The following is a 22,500-nucleotide window of genomic DNA, read 5'->3' on the forward strand; positions in this document are numbered from 1 at the left end:
TGTTTCATAGGCACTGCAGAGCCCTCATCACAGCTTCAGGTCATCATACACCTGTTTCATAGGCACTGCAGAGCCCTCATCACAGCTTCAGGTCATCATACACCTGTTTCATAGGCACTGCAGAGCCCTCATCACAGCTTCAGGTCATCATACACCTGTTTCATAGGCACTGCAGAGCCCTCATCACAGCTTCAGGTCAGCAGACACCTGTTTCATAGGCACTGTATTAGACACGTTACAGGTTTGATGGTATATGGTGAACACCGAAGAGACATACATGTATAGGAACAGGTTTGACCGCATGATTGCTGAGAGGTAACAAGTAACTAGCTTGCTGTGCGGTTGGTGGTGCTTACGAGGCACCAGGCTGCACCAGGCTACACCGAGAGGGGGCCAGTTCAGGGCCAGAGCCTCCTGTGTGTGTAACCTGTGTGGACGTACAGTAGTCTGACCTCTAATCTGTCCTGACCTCCTGTGTAACCGGTGTGGACGTACAGTAGTCTGACCTCTGAGCTGTCCTGACCTCCTGTGTAACCGGTGTGGATGTACAGTAGTCTGACCTCTAATCTGTCCTGACCTCCTGTGTAACCGGTGTGGACGTACAGTAGTCTGACCTCTGAGCTGTCCTGACCTCCTGTGTAACCGGTGTGGACGTACAGTAGTCTGACCTCTAATCTGTCCTGACCTCCTGTGTTACATGTGTGGACGTACAGTAGTCTGACCTCAAATCTGTCCTGACCTCTTAGGGCTCCTTGTCTGACTCGGATGACCTGGATGAGATGGAAAGAATAAGGAAAGAGCACATAGAAGCCCTCAGAGAGATCAAGAGGCTGCAGGTATAGACACACACGCACACACACACACAGACACACAAACACACACTCCACACACACGCACTCCACACACACACACACACAGGTGCAGGAGTGTGCAGTATAGGGTACTATGGAGTTGTATAGGGTAGTATGGGGCAGCAATGGGCAGTATGGAGAAGTATGGGGTAGCAATGGGCAGTATGGAGTAGTATGGAGTAGTATGGGGTAGGATAGGTTACTATGGAGTAGAATATGGTAGTATGGAGTAGTATAGGTTACTATTGAGTAGTATATGATAGTATGGAGTAGTATGGATTAGTATGGGGTAGTATGGAGTACTATCTTAATACGATTAGCTGGTCTTAGAAATTGCAGCATTGGTCTGTAATGAAAGGGTCCTTATTTACACAGTACGTATACATTTCATAAATATGTCCATAATGAAATGAATATGCAACACACTTTCTCCCAATAGGATAAACTGTCTGAATCAGAGAGCAAACAGCGCCTCCTAGTGGAGCAGCTGGCCAGCGCCAAACAGGTATGAAACAAACACCCTCCCTGTCTACTGGCTCTGCTGTAGCTGTAGCTGTAGCTGTGTTAGTTAACCCTGTATACTGTGCTGTGCTGTGTTAGTTAACCCTGTATACTGACTGTGCTGTGCTGTGTTAGTTAATCAGTCTAGTTAGTCAGCAGTTGAGATTAAAGTTAACATATGGTGTAGTGGGCTGTATGGTGTATGGGCTGGTATGTAGTGGGTGTTGTATGGTGCTGTATGGTGTTGTATGGTGTTGTATGGTGCTTTATAGTGTTGTATAGTGTATGGGCTGGTATGTAGTGGGCTGTATGGTGTTCTATGTGGTATATAATGTACTGGTCTCACCACTAGATGGAGACAACGTCCTCATTCTCCCTCTGTGAGACTGTGCTTAGGGAGGGGGGGGGATCCTCAGTCACTCTCCTTGATCTGGGTAGCACTGCCACTTGCTTTCTCTCTATAGCCCTCTCTCTCTCTCTCTCTCTCTCTCTCTCTCGCTCTCTCTCTCTGCCCCTTACGCTTTCTGTCTTTCTCTCTCTTTTCCCATCTCTCATTATAATAGACAAATAAACGAGAAAAGCCATTCTGAGATCCAGGACTGGGAAGCAATGTCAATATGGAGCAAAAAACAGGATATAAATATAGATACACATATAGATGGTGTGTGTGTGTGTGTGTGTGTGTGTGTGTGTGTTTGAGTGTTCCACAGTGGTATTAGTCATAGACACACCAGTAGAGAACACCAGCTGCTTCACTGCACAGGGAATACAGTGGTCTCTCTTTTGCTCTCTCCCTCTCTCTCTCAATTTAAATTTAATTCAAAAGAAGCTTTATTGGCATGACCAAAACGTTCTGCAGTGCTTGCCAACGCATTTGGGTTGGGTGTTTAATAAGTGATTATATAACCAATACATAGTATATCTATACACAAGGTACACCAGAAGGGGAGAAGAGGGAACAATACATAATACATAACTACATAAATACATAATAATCATCATCAAGGGATTTACAACAACAACAAACATGAACATGAACATACATTCATTTAATTCATTTATGGTTTATGGCAGGAAGTCACATATTGTGCAGGAACGAGGACGAGACGTTCCTCATTTCCTCGAGTGAGGTATGAAAGCCTCTCCTCACTGCTCGCCAGCAGGAACTCACGGAGGACCTTACCAATCTTTTTGAAACAGTTTTGTCTAATGTCTTCGTATTTTGTCTAAGGCCTTCGTATTTTGTGTACTGTGTCAGGAAGTGCAGCTCTGTCTCTACTATTCGTTGTTCGCAATGTGGGCACAGTCTGTTTTCTTTGGGCAGCCAGGTTTGTTTGTGACTACCCACCCCTATGGCCAGGCTGTGTTCACTGAGTCTGTACTTTGTCAACCTGCTTCTCAGATTTTTGTCTGTGATCAGGGTCAAATAGGGTGCTAGAGTATAATTTCTGTTTAGGGCCAAATAGAATTGCATTTTAGTTTGTGTTTTCCAATGGGTTATGTAATTTTGCTTAATTGTTTTTCCAATTTTGTTTATCCTAATTTCAGGTGCCTTTCTGTTCTGGTCCTGAGGTGTTAGTAGGGGGTTAGTGTGTCTGTGTGGATCTGGAGAGCTCAGGCTCAGGACCAGCTAAGTGTTGTTTCTTTGCTCAACTCTTGGTATTGCAGGGCTTTATAATGATGGGAGTGGGGGTCACTGCTTTTTAAGTGTTTCCAGAATTTGAGTGCCCTGTTCTGTTTTTTTGTGATCAATGGATATTGCCCTTATTCTGCCCTGCATGCATTGTGTATCTGTGAACTTTTAAAATACTTTTGCAGAATTCTGCATGCAAGCTCTCAATTAGATGTTTTTCCCATTTGTCGAATTCCTGATTTGTAAGTGGACCCCAAACCTCTTTGCCATAAAGGGCAATTGACCTAATAACTGATTCAAAAAGTTTTAGCCAGATTCGGATTGTAATTTCTACAGGAATTTGTCGTTTTATGGAATAGAAAGCCCTGCATGCTTTTTCTCTCAAATCATTCACTGCAAGATTGAGCTTTCCATTGTAGTTGATAATTTAGCCTAAATATCTGTAGTTATTTGTGTGTTCAATTGAGTGTGGCCCTATTGTAGAGTTGCGTTTTTTCAGATATCATTATTTTAGTTTTGTTTAGGTTTACTGCCAGGGCCCAGTTCAGTGGGTGACAGCAGAACCAGGTCACTGGCATAGAGCAGACATTTGGTTTCCGAGTCGTGTAGGGTGAGGCCAGGTGCTGTCGATTTTTCTATGATTCTTGCCAATTCGTTTATATAAAAGTTAAATTGGGTTGGGCTTAAGCAGCAGCCTTGTCTCACCCCACGCCCTTGGGAGAGGAATTTTGTTCTTTTGCTTCAATCTTTATTGCGCACTTACTTCCTGAATACATTGATTTAATCAGGTCATAGGTTTTCTCTCTCTCTCTCTCTCTCTCTCTCTCTCCCTGTCTCCCACAGCTGTTGTGCTGAACCTGAGAGGGAGAGCATCTGCTGTTTGTTTTGATTTGATGTGAGAACACACAAACTGAGTCCAGCGTCACAAGTACATCTGATATAAGCAGTGCTTCCTCATGGTGTCGTGTTAAGGCTAGGTGAAATATAGGACGTCTGGTCTTATATTAGGGTGACCAGATTTGAGTTTAGTGTGAAAAAGAGGACACTTCAGTGGCAACAGCCTTGGGGGTTGGGGGGGGGGGGGGGGGGGTGATGTTGGATGGATGGGTAGTGTATAGCACAGTGGCGTAAGGTAGTTATTAGGGGCCCCGGCTATTCCGGCTATTGTATTGGGAATGTAGACAGGTCAAACAGCTATCAGAAACATGGATAGCAACACACGGTAACGTAAACAGACGGTCAAAGTGCTGAAGTGTTCTTAAAAAGGCACGATTTGTTGCAGCGTCACACACAGCAGCTTTACCCACATCTGAAAAACACATACACAATCACTGTAACCCCCAATAAGTTGTGTGCTACGACCGTGAATCGTGCCTTTCCTGATATAAACATGGAAATGTTATCGCATAACTTCCATGTTTCATTCTATAATGTCTAAATAGCTGTGCCCTCTTTTCACAGCTATGAGGACAGTACTTGCACTTCCAAAACATTGTTAAACAGCGAGAGGAGCGATTCAATTTAACATGCCCTGCATTCAAGTTGTGACCAGGTTAGGTTAACCACGGCTGATATGTATTTTTTTTTTTGCCAAATTAATTACAGACTTAATTTACTTAATGCTTTTCAGCTGTCAAGAGCATTCACCTTCCCATAATGCACTCTGGTCACGACTTTTTCTACAAAGTAGTAGAAAATTATTTACAGTAAGTGAATAAAACTCAGTAATTGAAAGCCACTTAACTTAAGTTAACACTTAGGTTTTTCACTCATTCGACTTTTTCTACAGTAGTAGAATATACTTAAAAACTTGTAGTAATGCCATCACACTTAGTAGAATATACTTAGCATTTAGTAGTAATGTCATAAAACACTTTTTAAATGCATTGTAATTAAATTGTTTAAGTACAGTAGATTTCATAAGAAATTGGGGCTAACAGTAGCTGGTAACAGCCGGGTGGTCCTTTACCAAAATTAAACTCATTAAGATCATGCATCACCCCTTTAATGTTTGAAAGGCATCATTTGGCTTGCAGGTGTGCTGTGCCTCTGGCTGTGCTCAGTCAGCCTGTCGGTCTTGACGTTCAGATTTTATGCCTAAACTAGCTATATTGTATTGTCTCGTAACATGATCAAATAGAGACTTGACAAGATATATATATATTACCCAGCAATCATCATTAAATGTATGTATATGACAAAAATACCAAAGAAAATAAGAAATGATTAATTTAATTGAATTTAGTGTGAACAGGTAGGCGTTAAAACCTGCTAGGCTCTGGTTTTACCACCTAAATACCAAAGAAAATAAGAAATGATGAATTTAATTGAATAGTTTTTTTAATAGTTCCCATAGTTTATGACGGATAGGCATATAATTGTGTTATAGATTTGCTACTGACTATTTCCCTCCCCCAAAATAATGAAACATACGACAGAGATATGTTTGTCATTTCGAGGGGATATATAGCATAAGGTACTCGTTTCTATGTAATATAATTCATTTTTGATCACGGGCTACGTTAGCCCGCTATCTCGCATCTCCATAATGCTTTAATGTATTAAGACAAGCTTAAATACTGTTAATGAAATCTGGTGTAATGTGCCTTGAAAATGGCCATTTCTCATCAGTAGATGTGATCCCTGTGTATCAAACCTGTAACTTATCAAAGTGACTCCCAGTACAGTACAGATGTCCATTTCTTATCAGTAGATGTGATTCCTGTTTATTAAACCGGCCTCTAGATGAACACCCAGTGGGATGTGTGTGTGTGTGTGTGTGTGTGTGTGTGTGTGTGTGTTTCATGCCTAGTGGGATCTGAACTGAGGCACAAACTGGGCTGGGTTGAGAGAGTGACCTTGGGCTCTCCTCATGGGTTTCTAGCCTCTATTGCGTGTGTGTGTGTGTGTGTGTGTGTGTGTGTGTGTGTGTGTGTGTGTGTGAGGTGTTCCTCTCTTCTCTGCTGTGCATGAGCGTGTATTTGTGTGTGTGTGTGTGTGTGTGTGTGTGTGTGTGTGTGTGTGTGTGTGTGTGTGGGTGTGTGAGGTGTTCCTCTCTCCTCTTCTGTGTCTGTGTGTGTTGTGTGTCTGTGTGTGTGTTTGCAGGTGTGTGTGAGGTGCTCCTCTCTCCTCTGCTGTGCATGAGCGTGTATGTGTGTGTGTGTGTGTGTGTGTGTGTGTGTGTGTGTGTGTGTGTGTGTGAGATGTTCCTCTCTCCTCTTCTGTGTCTGTTTGTGTTGTGTGTCTGTTTGTGTTGTGTGTCTGTGTGTGTGTGTGTGTGTGTGTGTCTGTGTGTGTGTGTGTGTCTGTGTGTGTGTGTGTGTTGTGTGTGTGTGTGTGTGTGTGCAGATGTGTGTGAGGTGCTCCTCTCTCCTCTGCTGTGCATGAGCGTGTATGTGTGTGTGTTTGTGTATGTATGTATGTGTGTGTGTGTGACTCAGCGTCCCTCAGGCCTGCAGCAGTAGCTGAGTGAAGAGGAGGTCTCCTCCCACCCCTCTGTGGGTGTGTTTTGCCAAGTGCACATGTAGGTTTGAGCACCGCAATACAAATATAGCCCTCTTCCACAGCGTGTGTGTGTGTGTGTGTGTGTGTGTGTGTGTGTGTGTTTGTGTGATCTTTCCCATCACAGCATGTGTGTGTGTATGTGTGTGTGTGAGTGTGATGTTCCCAGCCACTTCCCAGCAAAGGCTCCTCCACTGGCTTTGTGTGTGTGTGTGTGTGTGTGTGTGTGTGTGTGTGTGATCCATCATAAGAGTGTAAGTGGGTAGAGTGTAAGAGTGTAAAGTGATCTCGAACTATTGTTCTTCTCTGAAAGTTGTTGCTCCTCTCTCATTCCTCTTGTGTGTGTGTGTAATGTGCCCTCCTCTCTGTGTCAATATATATATATATATATATATAGTATATATATATATATATATTATATGGGTGTCTGTGTGTGTGTGTGTGTGAATCACCAAAGCGAGTGTAAACCAGGCACTAGTGGTTAGAGTCTCTGGAGGTTGTTCTCCTTATCCTCAGAAAAAGAAATAAACAGTAATACTCGTCCCAGAGGTTTAACAGATAAAAGGTTTGTTCCATTCTGTTGTGGGTCTTTTGTAGGATATTCTCATATTGCACTGTGCATTGTGTTTAAAAGGATGCTCTTAAACAGGTGTTAAGAACAAATCTCTCAACTTAAAGCAGCACAACGGAACAATAGCTATTCGCTAAAGGTAAGCTAGCAGCTAAAACTAACGAAATATCTTGAAATGTGCTGACTTTGACATTATGACAAACTAGTTACTCAACGACTGTCCTTACACTGTCGAACATCAAGCAAGTGCAACATAAGACAAAGCAAGCGGGCAAATAAGCTACTTACTAGTAGTAAACAAGTCAGGTTGGAGGGCTGCGGCAGGCAAAACTACAGAACGCAGTTATATGCCTATAGACCCTGTTATCGCAATGGCACAGACACGATTCTGCATATTAAAAGTCATTGTAGCGCCCCAATTTTTTTTTAAGCTGTTATTTTAAGGTTAAACTGCTTATCCTAACCCTAATCCTGAATTATAATTGTTGCATATTGGGGCTTTAAATATTCTGAAGGGCTTTAAAATATTTATTTGTATAGTGTATGCTATTAAGTGTTGCATTCTAAACTTTTGTTTTAAATTACATCTCAGCATAGCATTAAAAGGTTGCAATGTACTGTAGTAGCGAACGAATATACAAGTATACTCAAGAAATACAGTCGTGGTTTTCGGCTGAAGTGGAATAATTCTGTAGCATTTATTGTCACGTTAAAAACAATAAGAGTAATCTATTTGAATGAATTTCTGACACACAATGATCCCGCTCCTAGTTTTAAACCATGAACAGACACTCCCTCCTCCCTTATGAGTGGTTAAACTCCTCAACCAATCAACTGACCTCACCTACTCTCGACTCCATCCAATCAGAAGGTTAACCATTCTCCCTTTAAACACACCCCTCATAATTTACAGACTAACTGAAAATCACTTATCCCACTACTAAGAATAATCTAACTAAAACATATATCAAATTAATTAAAGAATGTAAACTTTTCTACATAATCCCCCCTTTGTGGGTGATCAGCCACACTACACAATATCCCCTAAATAAGTAAAGCATGCAACTATCAATCTAATAAGTAATAAAAAGTAAATTTAAAATACATCCTTAAAAGTAAACCTTACTCTATCTAAACAGTTCATTCATTCTCTTCACATTCCTACACTCCCATGTACAATATAAATCTCATTAGGGCAGTCCTAAATGAGCACACAATAATATTTACAGAATACAGATTTCAATGCAAAGCCTTGCATGGGTGATGATTTCCATATCAGTGAATGTTCTTGAATGTGATCATTTTTATGTCCATGTTTTGGTGTTCATATCCTGAGGTGACGAAATCCCTTGACCTTGCATGTGAGAACAAAAACCCATTTTAGGGTAAAAAATGGACTCACTGCCTCATTTTCTCTATGACGACACTTGCCTTCCGCAAGATGCAAGCGGCAATCCCCTGCACCTCGGAACACCAATTTCACTGTATTGTCGTGTAGAAAATTCCTTAGAAAACATCTTCCCGTAAATCCTACCGATGTGATCTTCAATTCTTTCACGAGTCTGCCCAAAAGTCAGAGGTTACCAGCACTTGACTCTGGCATTCCCGTCATATCTCCTAGACGCCGGTGATCCGGTCATCCAGATTCCACGCGTCCATGAGGGGACCTGGTTCACCCTGGTCACAGTAATCTCCATCAATTCCATCAGTAATTCCTAGCTTCAACATCTGTGGCATCTCCAACGCTACCTCCCGATCATACTCCGTGATCAATCCTTCTGCTTCTCCATCTCCATCCAACCCCAATGACACTTGAGGAAGCTGAGATATCACCGCCCGAACTGCAATAGATTTACAACAAGGAAGACAACAACACACCACCACGCAAAAAACCAACAATGCTACTCCTATAATAACAGTTATTGATGTTAACCACGTTCCCCACTGTGCTCCAAAGATACTCTGAAACATACCTGTAAGCGCAGAATCCCCATTCTGCCCAGCATTACTAGCAAGCTCATTTCTCAAGTACCTTAACTTATTCATTGCCCTTGTAAAATCCCCCTCCGGAGATGTGTTATTGGGGATAAAGGTGCAACAATAACTTCCAAACTTAGCACACACTCCACCCTCCTTGGCTAATATCCAATCTAAAACCATTCTATTTTGTAATGCCATCCTGGAAGTAGCATCTAATTGCTCCCCCAAAGCCCTAAGGGCATCTGTCGTGTGATTGATAAACCTTTGCTAATTATAATAAATATAATTGATCCAGTCCGCATTCTTATTTACAGTGACATACGGAATCAAGGACTCGAATCCTGGCCAAATTTCATTACGGGCCTTGTACCTTTCTGGAATCCCCCTTAGCTGACCAATAGCATCCAAGTATCCCCCATACTTAAAATCATTTACATTCCCAATACCTTCAGCCGCCCTCTTTCTCCTGGAGGAATTCCCTGGGGTCCCACTACCCACTACACTGCTTGGGCCTACAATCTCCCCATCCATAATGGCAGTACGCTGCATCATAGTGACCCTTGCACATCTTCCTCTCCAATGTTCAGGTAAAGTGTTCCTTACACCCCACTCTCTTCCACAGGCCCACCAAATGTCCGCTAAGGGAACATTCTGAATAGACTGTGTGAACACTTTCCCAAACAAAGCCTGCCTACCTGAATCTATATATCTATCCTTGTCACTACAATTTTGCATACTGACATTACACCGTAATGGTACCAAACCTCTCAGCTCCCATTGCTGCTTGTAGAATTGAATTGCTGGCAATCCTGTGAATGGACCAGTCGTTTTCAATGCCCACGTCCGGTTGCAGTTTCCCTCGAACACGCCTAGATCTTCAGTGGATGCCTCCGCTGAGTCTGACCTGTCGAAACACTCAAACAGAAATTCCATCCCCACAGTGTAATCCATAATCTTCCCCTCATCTGTACTAGGCCACGTATTTGAATTTACTGTACAAGCATCTATAAATTTACGTGGCTCTCCATCCCATATAGTAGTCCTATTGCGATGTGTTATGCTTCCAAGAAATATCATGCATTCAAATGGACAATAAGGCGTCATCCCCTCTCTCTCCTTGTAATTCCAATAATGCTCTGGACAATCCTCCGACCTCCAAGGCACTGGGATCACTACCCTCTCTTCCCGTGCCATGGAACAAACATAACAGCTCTTACCTGGCCTTACCGTTCTAGCAGTGTACAAAGCCCACCTGTACCACATGTTTTTTCCCTTCGCCACAGTCCGTTCAGCCTCCTCTTCTCCATCCCTGTCAACCAGTTGACGCTTCACCCTACCCCCTCCTTCTTCCATCTCCGAACTACCGTTTCCCTGGACCTCTCCTCCGGGAATACCTGTTCCATACCTACTCTTGTTCACCCTGATGGTGAATAGGACCGTGAAATGGGGGTAAGGGGTCGTGCTGATATCCTCTGGCTCTCTCCGGGTGACCACCGCCGTGACCACCTGTGAATCGCTTACTGGTTCCCGTTCCTTTGCCAGGGCATAAATAGTCTTATGAATCAAAGACAACTGTTGTACATAACATCTTATTTCTCTTTGAAGGTGTTCCAATGGTGGGCCCTTGTCATCACCTCTAATGCGGGGGGTAGGCATAACCCGTCCCATTAGCATCTCATGAGGCGTAAGATGTGTGATGCGGTTCTTCTGTGATCTCATATGCATTAATGCAATTGGCAAAGCATCCAGCCAATTAAGATTGGATGATGCACAAATCTTTGCAATCTTACATTTCAGAACACCATTGGCTCTCTCGACCATGCCCTGGCTCTGGGGATGATAGACACATCCCAACCTTCTCTTTATCCCCAGTGCCTGCATGATCTTAGCCCATGTCTTTTCCACAAATGCCTTCCCGTTATCGCTAGAAACTACTTCTGGAATTCCAATTCTGGGCAGAATTTCACGTGTGAAAAATTTAATCACAGTCTCAGAATCAGGTCCGGGACTCGGGCACGCCTCTACCCATTGTGAAAATCTGTCAACTACTACTAACACATATCGATGTTTCCTTATAGTCTTTCCCATGTCAATGTAGTCAATTACCAGATGTTTAAATGGACCTTCTGGCATAGGAAAATGACCTAAAGGTTTAGTCGCTATCCCCTGCCTGATATTATAGGTATTACACACATAACACTGTGCTAATTTGTTATCTATAATCTCCTGCATATATGGCGACCAGAATCCCTCATCCAATATTTTCTTTCTCACTTCCCCCCTTGCACAATGATCCAAATCATGTGCATCCGTAATCAACAGGGCCAATAACACATGTGGAGCAACCATACGGCCGTCATGACTCCTCCACACTTTATCACGCCCGCGATATGCTCCTCTCTCAACCCACTTATCCTTCTCCCAAGGAGTTGCCTCCTCCTGCATCTTAATAATATCTGCAATTCCTAGGTTTGGCTGTATGTTAACTACTGGTCCCTGGGTGGTTGGCTGCCACTGTTCACACGGTTTGTCAAAGCATAAAACACAATCCCCCCTTTGACACATAGCACAACAAAGAGGTTCCATATTATGATCATGTCCTGGTGTATAAGACAAACTGCACCACTTACAACCCGCTGTAGATGAATCACTGTAAGGACACGCAGACGGACACTGTACTCACTGTCTCATGGCACTTCTCTACAGATGATGAAACTATGTGTCAATCCACCATTCGCGCCTGTAAGGCAGCAGTCTTTGCAACCTTGTCTGCTTTAGCATTACCCAATGTGATAATATCTGTACCTTTCTTGTGAGCCTTACATTTACAAATTGCCAGTCGCTTAGGGCGCATCATGGCTGCCAATAATAACTGAATTTGTTCTTGATGTTGTATCGGAGATCCATCAGACTTCTTATACCCCCTCTGCTTCCACCGTGCACCGTACACGTGACACACATTATGGCTGTACATGCTGTCAGTATGAATGGTGGCTTCCATCCCTTCCGCCAGTCTACAAGCCTTGGTCAAAGCCTTAAGTTCAACCAGCTGAGCCGAACATGGCTGCTCACAAGGGACACACAATATGGTATTGAATTCCCCTGATTCAGCCATTTGTACTACACTGAATCCAGCATGTGTTTTGTTATCATAATTGTGACTAGACCCATCCACAAAGTAAACCACACCTCCATTCTGTAATGGTTCACCCTCCAAATCAGGTCTCAGTTTTGAAAAAACAACTGAGTCTGCAACACAATCATGTGGACTACCCTCATAATCCAACGGCACCCGGTCAGCAGGATTGCTCACAGAGTCACAACTTTTAACTGTCACATCTGGACAAAATGTTAAATCATAGTACTTCAACTGCCGCTGTGCAGTAAGGCAAAACCTCCCCTTTTCCGTTAGCTGAGCAATAGCATGACTGGTGTAGATAGTTACTGCCCACCCCATTGTTATCCCCGTAGCCTTAACGTATGCCATGTACACAGCCTCCAACCCTTGATAACAGGGAGGGTATCCCTGAGCCACAGAATCCAACTTAGAACAATAGTATGCAATGATTTGTTTACTCTTGCCTGGACATTGTGCCTGCATTAATATGCCAGTCATGTATGCGTCACGTCCCGTCTCCTTTCTCACTGAAACACATAGAGCAAAAGGTTTTGTATAGTCTGGCAACACTAAAGCTGGGGCGCGCTGTAATTCACTCTTAATGAGAGTAAACGCCTCCTCCCCATCTACAGTCCATGCCAGCCGGTTTGTCAATTTATCAGATCCAGCTTTTGCAATCAAAGCACGGAGTGGAGCAATCTTCTGCTCATGACACTCAATCCATTCTCTGCTAAAACCTACGAGGCCTATACAAGCCATCATCTGCCTAACTGTCTGAGGTTTAGGAGCTATAATCAAAGCTTGAATATGATCCTGTGCTATCCCCTTTTCTCCCTGCGAAATCTGTCTTCCGAGATATGTAACCTGAGATTCAGCAAAGTGTAACTTTTTACTGTGACCCCCCTCTGCCAGGGCTTTTAACACGGCTATATCCTGTTCACAGGTGTGTACATCTGGTGCACAGACCAATAAATCGTCCACATATTGCAACACTGTACTCCTGCACACCAAGTGTCTTAAATCATTTCGGATGGCCTGGTTAAACACATGTGGACTATGCTTGAAGCCCTGTGGCATTCTCGTGTACCTATAAGTCTGACCCATGTATTGAAATGCAAATAGCTCTCTGCTCTTTTCCGCCAGAGGAATAGAAAAGAAAGCCTGTGTTGCATCAATTACACTGAACACTTTGGCATCTGCTGGTATATTAGTTAACAAAGTGTCAGCTGGTAAATCTTCAACAATCATATTGATACTTCTAAGGTCCTGCACCATTCGCCACCGTATCCTATCCGCCTTCAAAACAGGATAAATAGGCGTGTTACACCTAGCAAATGGGACCCGTTCCAAAACACCAGCCTGTAGTAATCCCTCGATTATGCCCTTAACCCCAGCTGCAGCTTCGGGAGAATTAGGATACTGTTTCTGAAATGGCAGCTTCGCCCCAGGTTTGATCTTAAATTCCAAAGGGCTTACAGACTTCACAAGCCCAATATCAAAATCTCCTTCCGCCCACACACTATCAGGCACTTCTCTCAAGACATGATTTCTGTGTTTCTCTGTACCTTCCTGCAAGACCATCATTTTCCACTTTCTCACTCCCTCACTTGTATTTTCACCTTCCTTGTACATCAGTCTCTCGGTGTCATTAAGAGGCCTGTGTAGCTCAACATTCCAACATTTGTATCCAATACCTTCATACCTGCCGTACAAACAATATGGATTCCCATAAGGACAACCTGCTGTGTATTCCTCCTCTGTGGATTCACCATCACTAAGGACAACTATTTGAGGCTGTCCTGTTATGCGAGATGCGTGTCTGATTCTCATCAAGGTTTTATCTTGTGACACTTCCAAATCCTTCTCCCCTACACCTTCTGCAGGCAGCCATTTGCTGACATTAGCTCTCTCCATCATGCCAATCAAATCTCTTGTCCTAAAACCCAGTCCCACCTTAAGTACAATGTGTGGTGTCAAGCCTCCCACATCATGAGCTAAAGTATACAAAGGTGTATCCAACCTAACCTGAACTGCCACCCCTTCAGGCCCCGTAATTAAACACCTAACCTTCATCTGAATCCTTATTCGTCCATAAACAGCTTGTATCCATTTGTCATTAACCTCACCATTCCCTTCCTCACCAGTAACATCTTCCACCATAATTGTGCAATGAGTTGGACATCTCGGCTTTCTGAGTCCTGCATGCCAGTTGTTAATCAGAGAACCCCACTCACTCCAGATCTTTTCTTCCCACCCCACATCAAACAAGCCTATCCAATAAACCTGCCTAAACTGGGATGTGATGAGTGTTTGTGGAGCCATTACACTGTGTGATGATTGATCGAACAAAGATAAGCATGCCGGAGTACACTCTATCTGCACTCCCATCTGACATAACACATCACGCCCTAATAAATTAATGGGAGTGTGATCAGAAATTAACACCAGCATTCTTATTTCCTTTCCACCCATCTGAATCAATACTGGATCTGAAAATGGAATAATCTGAATCTGTCCTGAGAATCCGACTGTCTTCGCTACCTTGCCTGTGGTGCGAGACAAGGGGAGATGTTGAGCGTCAGCTGTACATAGACAGGTAAAGGTGGCACCAGTGTCGACCATTAATTTGACAGTTTGCCCCTCAATCTGCACTACCATCACTGGTTCCTTATCAGCCTGTTTTGACAAAACATCAAGCTGACTCTCCCCCTTCGAATTCTCTAGGCAGCCTCAGTAGTGGACTCCTCCATATGGAGAAGAGGGGCCGTGAGGCACTCCTGTGTGTACCTGCATGTCACCCTGTCCTCCCCCGATCCTCTGCTGACACTCTCTGCTAATGTGTCCTGTCTGGCCACACAGCCAACACTCTAATGGTCCATCTCTGGAATTCAAACCTCTGCCCCTTCCTCTAGCTGGTCCACCCCTCCTTAATCTGGATTGTGTGTATCCCCACTGTGGCTGTTGGAATTGCTGCAATGGCTGCTCATCTGTTGTGTTGGGTGTAAGCCCTGCATTTGCTGACCAGGCAATGGCTGCTGATTTGCAAATTGATCAGGCCCCTGTATTTGCATGTTACTCTGTCTCGGGTCCTGCTTAGGGGGCTGGGAATCAACCCCCAATTGAGGTGCTTGCACATTCTTTTTTGTGGCTTTATCATTATCCAGCTGATTCTGAATTACCTTTCTATTCCTCTCAACATCCTGTTTCTCCAAGCCTGCATCTGCCTTTCTCTGCGCATTGACAAAGTGTGTCACCGCGTCTCTGAACTCAGTCCTTGGCATTGCACCCAACCTGTGATCATCCTCTAGCTTATGTCTTATAGACAAAGGTAAAGCATCAATTATGGCTTTACGCATAATGTGTCTAACCATCCTATTTCCCTCAGGGTCAGTCTCCAGCCGTAACCTCCAGTCAGCCTCAACCCTTTCGACGAAAGCTGATGGGTTCTCCTCAGATTTAATTGGATTTACAGACATGCTTGCCAAAGAATAATCATTAGGATAGGTATCTCTCAAAGTTCTCCACAGTTGATTCCTATAGTTATCAAAGACCATTTCATCTGTCAGTGGTTTCCCTACAATTATCGATAGCCCCGCCTTACAGAAAATTGCATCCGCTGTTTCCTTCGTGAGAACTCGACTCAACAATGCTTTAATATCTCCTATTGCTAGTCTTTTCCCCTCCATTTCTGATTCAAGTTTTCCTATCCAGATTCCAGCCCCTTCCTGTAAGATAGGCAGCCTAGAAATTAACCCATCTAAGTCTGTGTGACCCCATGGTACATAATGAGTTACATTCCCCTTGTGGAGTAGAGGCATTATTACATCCACTTCAGTAACTGACGCCTGGATACCTTCCTTCTCTTTCTTGTCATTGCTTAACACCATATGTTGCAATTGCTTGATTGAGTCCTTCATTTTCCTCAGTGTTCTGGACTCCCTGCTGACTTCCTTCAACACCTCTTTCTTTGAGAACACCGTGACGGGACACTCTAAACTACCCAAATGATCCTCCTCATCTGACCCACTATGCGCTCCATTTTCTTCCTCACTCTCTTCCAATGCTTCTCTCCGTCTCACTACTGCCCTTACTGGGGTCTGGCTAACAGTCTCGCTCTGCTTCCTTAACGACTCTGGGTTCACTAAGAATAGATTTTCAGTGTCTTTCTTCCCATTTCTACTGTCACTGTCCCTGTGAATACTTTCAATTCGACCATTTAACAACCCAGACTCCACTCTAAATTGCACTCCTGATTTCTGTGAATCATGCCTTCTTCTAGGCTCTGTTTCCTGATTAGCCAAACACTCCTCAACTTGTAGTTTCCATGTTTTAAAATGTCTTAATCTCCTTCCAACGAGCTGACAAAATGAAACTCCCATCGTCGCAAAATCCTTCTCTAGCCTGTCACTATTCAATTCCACTTCTTCCTTTATGTGGTAAAACAACCGGGACAAGTCCCCTTGATCCAAATGACCTGCCACTGCCCTTACTACCATTGAATCCACATATGTATTATTCTGTTCCTGTCTGTGCCAAAACCCCTCATTCCCATCTGTTTCTTCATCAATAGACTGCGATGTGTTTGCCCGTCGTCTCCCTCTCTCTGTCACCTCAATGATTCCTTCCAAATCTCGCTCCAGCTCCATATCGGACAATCCAAACATTCTTTCTAACCCATGTGTCCTTTCACTGTCAACTTGCATCCTTATCCTCATTCTCTCTTCATCCTCCCCCTTGTATGCAACATGACCACTTTGTTCCCTCTCTCTACCTCCATTATCTCGTGGTGGAGTCATCTCCCTTGAACAATCAAGCACACCTCTTTCAATTTCTTTCTTTCTACCTCCACTCATCCTGCTTCTGGAGTCTGATACTCCCCATGGGGCCTCTCTCTCCTCCTGTCCCAACACGTCATTCAAAACCTTTCTCGTTCTCTCTCTAAAAGCTGCAGCAACAGGGGTCTCAGGAAGTCTGTCTCTAGTCCTACCCTGCCCACTATAACCACAAGCACCTCCTGAAGTTACATCAAGGGGGGTGAGTAAGACCCCTTCCTGACCCTGCGCATACCTATGGGGGACTGTAGCAGAAGACATAGGGGGGTTGTCTACAACAATATCTCTTTCTTCCTGCCTTTCTGCCTCTTGTTGTCTCAAGCCAGGGGGTGACCAAAGGGCCCTTTGTTCTCTGGCAGCTGTGTTATCAGTACTACTGTGCAACCCCATTTCAATGCTAATTAACCTTTTGGTTAACTCTTTTAGCTGTTGTCTTGTCTCTGTCTCAACCGGAACATCTGCCCTGCCAGAGAAATTACCATTGAAAGCAATTACAGGCAGCTGTCTCACCTGGGGAAGCTGGGGGTAGAGATTATTTGCATCTGAAATGATTTCACTGTTTGAAGCATATGGCAGAGGAAGGACTGGCCCTTTCATCCCACCAGAGGTGGCCTCTGACTGGGGCAAATCTGTTTTCATAGAGGTTTTCTGATTAATTGCTCTCTGTTTAGCAAGTTTCATGAACGCTCTCAAGACTTTAAGTTCCTGTTTTCGCTTAATCTCCCTTTTAGCACTCTTGTCTTTGATCTTATAATCTGAAATTTTCCCCTCCATCTGAGTAAGCATAATGGGGTCTAAGGTACCCTGTCTAGGCCAGACCAGACTATGATCCTTTGTTCTCTTAGACCATTTAATCATTAATTTCTCAACTAAATCAGAATCTATTGAATACCATTTGCTAATTGCCTCTACGGGAGTAACTGACTCGCCTGTAATGAAATCCATCCTATAATCACTAAGTTACCACCTGGAAAGAAGTTACACCCTGCAAAAGAAGATACAACCTAGAAATAATACAACCTGGAACAAAAAAAGATACAATCACTTCCCTTCAAAACAGGGTCTTACACCTTATGTCCTTGAAGTGGCAGTGTTGAGATGTTAATTACCTGAAAGGGAAAACTTGAGGACACACCTAGACCACGTGCAAGGACAAAAAACTAGCCAGCCAATCAATTTTACAAATGTGAAATATTCTCAAAATGACCTTCTTTAAATTACCTAAAGAAAATACAAACTGCCTTTATCCAATTTATAATTATGTACCACGTTATAATTCAAACCAAGCTTTCAATCAACCTTACAATACTAATTTAAAATGTTAACAAAACCACGCGTTCAGATAACAAGCCAACTCCCAGCAAACCTAACAGCCAAACCAATAAGACACGAGGTTCCCTTTGTCTCGATACAAGGTTTACACGTGTGCCCGGTGCTGATTACGATGTATCAGAATAACAACACGTTAAAGCAATACGTCGCTCGTGTTGACTACCACAAATTCAAGCCTTCTTCCTGAATAATCACGAAATCAACCAATTCCTACCCTTAAACAAGATGAATTAACCCGAACTGTGTTCTATATTTTCAATAAAGTTCACAACAGTTTACACACTCACTTCCAACTAGCCATCCAACCAGATTTTTACCTGGAATGAACTGTAATCACGTTGTTTTCATATATGGTCAAAATAGTCTAATAACACTTAAAAATGACTTGTCTCCTGAATCCCTTCAGTAAGTTTATCAAGTTAAATGCGATATAAAGCAATGTGATATTTATACAATAACCAGAAAGATTTTCACAGCGTTCGTCATCCACACGAGTAGGCTGCTAAATCTTTACTGCAAATTAGGACCACTCAAACGCATTCACCACATGCACACGACTAGAACACTTATCCTATATGCTCTTAATTAAATCACTGAAATTATTGAGAACTTTAATATATCTGTCTACAGTGATTCTATGCAATCATTCATACAAGTCCCTTACACACTTTAACAAAACCTATATGCGATCACCTGATCGCTTAACTGTCTAAGGTCTATATCCCTTGTCCGGGATATTTTAATTCTTTTGTCAAAAAAAATGTTAAGCTCCGCGAGTTTTCGTCTTAGAGACATAAAAAGAACAACCATGGAAACATTGAACCATTTTCTTTTATAATATATACAGTTCAAAATTCTAAAATAAATAAGCACTTTGTCAGGGGAATAGAACTGATGTGTTGCACTTGGGGTGGGGTTTCTGCTGCTAAGGACCCACCCATTAGCAAATGACAGCTATTCATATGATAAGGAGATGGTGATTCAGTGATCTCCATTGGGTCAAGGTGTGGCAAGATTCACTCCGGGGGTTTTGGGCCACAAAGACATTCTAGGGCCATTAGGATATGGCCTTTGTCTTTGCGAGAGGTGTCACAGGTTTGTTCACACCAACTCATCAATATGCATTTGTAGGGGCACAGATTTAGGAATGGCACAAGACACTCTGAAATTATAAATATGTGGTAGTGAAACAAGACATACTTTCTGAATGCTAAACTAACATGTGTTTAGCCAACACCTATGTTTACAAGGCTCAGAAATAAAAAGTCTTGTGAATAAATCTTTACAATGTGTTTTTGTACAAAGTCTGAGAACCTCTGAAGCAAGGTTTTTCCAAGGGTATGTTTACATTTGATTTAAATTAAACTTTTTTTTACTACATTCCTTTTACTTACCTGATATTATTGCTGAGGTCTTCTAGAATAGAATCATATATTCCATTTGTGCATCAATGTTTTTAGTTAAGCAAAATGTACAAAAACATCAAGGCATGTCAGACAACTTAGAAAAGTCTAAAAGGCCTTGGACCTTAGAGTGTTAACCTAAAATCTTCAATGGCGACCTCCCCTTGAGATCCCTTTTGTCTTTTCCTTAGACAACTTCCCACGTGCAATTTCCAGTCCCTTGACTTAATCTAACAATGGCCGCGAACCATATAACGACTATATCCTACAAAAATATTCTCATCCGCTAGAAAACCACGACTATGCGTTCGACTATGCGTTCGTTTAAACAAAGATCGATAACAACGCGTCTCAGCCCCGTCCAACACTATCCGCTATAAAGCAATAGACTTTTTACCTTTAATTACGGAGGCCTTCGGAACCGCTGGGCTGGTGTTGAGAGGCGCCTTCTCGGATCTTCTTGTTATCTCGTCGGATTACCAAAACTATGTAGTAGCGAACGAATATACAAGTATACTCAAGAAATACAGTCGTGGTTTTCGGCTGAAGTGGAACAATTCTGTAGCATTTATTGTCACGTTAAAAACAATAAGAATTTCTGACACACAATGATCCCGCTCCTAGTTTTAAACCATGAACAGACACTCCCTCTTCCCTTATGAGTGGTTAAACTCCTCAACCAATCAACTGACCTCACCTACTCTCGACTCCATCCAATCAGAAGGTTAACCATTCTCCCTTTAAACACACCCCTCATAATTTACAGACTAACTGAAAATCACTTATCCCACTACTAAGAATAATCTAACTAAAACATATATCAAATTAATTAAAGAATGTAAACTTTTCTACAGTACCTTATCTCAGAATAGCATCAATAGGTAGCATTGTGCCTTATCTTAGCATCAATCCATGCTTACCACTGCCTCACCATAGAAGTTCTTGTTCTACATTTTTAATTTATTTTTCGGGTGTCCTGGATGGTATTCTACATATGAGGATTAGTGTTTAACCTGATTAAGTTAACTCAGAGTAAGTGGTAAAGCTCCTCATAGAAGAACCGAATGGATTTGTTTTTCTAGAAGAATGAGCCAAAGGGCGCTGTGTATTAGGAGGAGTGTGTGTGTATGTGTGTGTGTGTGTGTGTGTGTATGTGTGTGTGTGTGTGTGTGTGTGTGTGTGTGTGTGTGTGTGTGTGTGTGTGTGTGTGTGTGTGTGTGTGTGTGTGTGTTAGCAGGCCAGGGAGGTGGACACGTGTGACCAGCCAAGTGGACACTCACGTGTCCTCTCACCTGAAGGTGATGACCATGTGAGGTGTTAGGTGTGTTTGTTTGTGTGTGTGTGTGAGAGAGGGAGAGAGAGAGAGAGAGCGAGAGAGAGAGAGAGAGAGAGTTTGAGGGGGTAAATAAGCTTTTCTTAGAAAACCATATGAGTCAACGCACTTAAAGCAGCATCAACTATATGGAAACACACACACACACACACACACACTCTACCCTTGGTCCATCAACACCTGACCCCTACACACACATGCACACACACACACACACACACACACACACACACACACACACACACACACACACTGTCTTTCTACCCTTGGTCCAGGCACTAATGATGAGGTTGGCAGCCACATTAGTACTTGCCCACTAATACCACTGACCTTATAAATCAGGATTTATTGATCCTAATCTTAATCCTGTGGCGGCTGGAGGTGCATACAGAGTATGGAGCATACAAGCATACAACTGTAAACGGAGAAAGCGGAGAGAGAGAGAGAGAGAGCTAGTGGTGCAGAATATCAGCTCTCTCACTCTCTCTTAACACCATTTGTGTTGTGTGTGTGTGTAGGTGGGTGGGTGTGTATGCCTGTGACACCTAGCACCCTCTACATACACACACACACACACTTCACCAGGCACGTGGACAGACATTTTGGGTGGCAAGTGCTCAACCAATAAAAAAGGGCACCCATCGCCAAAAGTATTTATAAAATTAAAAAATAATAGTAATAAAAAAAGACATACGTATATAAAAAAAACACAGTGGGATATTTTCTCCTTTATTTGTTTTACTAGTTGATGGCCTGATCCTAGATAAAAGGGAGCTGTAACCCTGAGCTGCTTGCTGCAGTTCCGTGTCCTTCTGCTTTTCATGGCATTATGCTGCAAATAAATCAATGTTGTGCATGATAATCAAGAGTGACTTACACAATCTCTATAAAGCTGACAACACAGTACACACATTTGTTGTACTGTTTTCTGACAGAATTGAAGCATAAGCAGCATTACACTAATAACATACCACAATATACCTCACTAGACTGTCATGGAGCTCAACTTAAGACCTACCTTTCATTTCAATAATTATTATAATTATATTATTTTAAATTAAACAGAACTAGTGATCTTGTCTAATTTGTTGAACAGTAAAACTGCCTTTAAATTCTCTGCCTGCATGCCTACCTTCTTGTCTGTCTGTCTGTCTGTCTGTCTGTCTGTCTGTCTGTCTGTCTGTCTGTCTGTCTGTCTGTCTGTCTGTCTGTCTGTCTGTCTGTCTGTCTGTCTGTCTGTCTGTCTGTCTGCCTACCTGTCTGTCTGTCTGCCTGCCTGTATCTCTCTCATTGAACATGACAAACGTCAGTAAACAGCTAGACAAGCATTTGAAATCACAGATTTTGTGAGTTTTTTGTTTGTTTATTTTTTAGGAAACGTTGCAATGTAATGTTTTCAGTGGCGCTAATTTTGTGGTTAATTTATCACCAAACAACGTCGGGGG

The 22,500-nt window shown here is 42.8% G+C and overlaps 1 protein-coding gene across 1 annotated transcript in view; it reads left to right on the plus strand.

Annotated features, from left to right (window-relative positions):
* Positions 1-22,500, plus strand: part of stxbp4 (syntaxin binding protein 4) — a gene marked incomplete at both ends in the record, with an annotated part of 62,663 nt that overhangs the window by 18,008 nt on the left and 22,155 nt on the right. Inside the window, 2 exon segments of the mRNA XM_080840793.1 lie at positions 747-836; positions 1,291-1,356. Coding sequence (XP_080696919.1) covers positions 747-836; positions 1,291-1,356 — 156 coding nt within the window.

The sequence above is a fragment of the Sprattus sprattus genome (genome assembly GCF_963457725.1).
Source record: "Sprattus sprattus genome assembly, chromosome: 6".
Classification (NCBI taxonomy): Eukaryota; Metazoa; Chordata; class Actinopteri; order Clupeiformes; family Clupeidae; genus Sprattus; species Sprattus sprattus.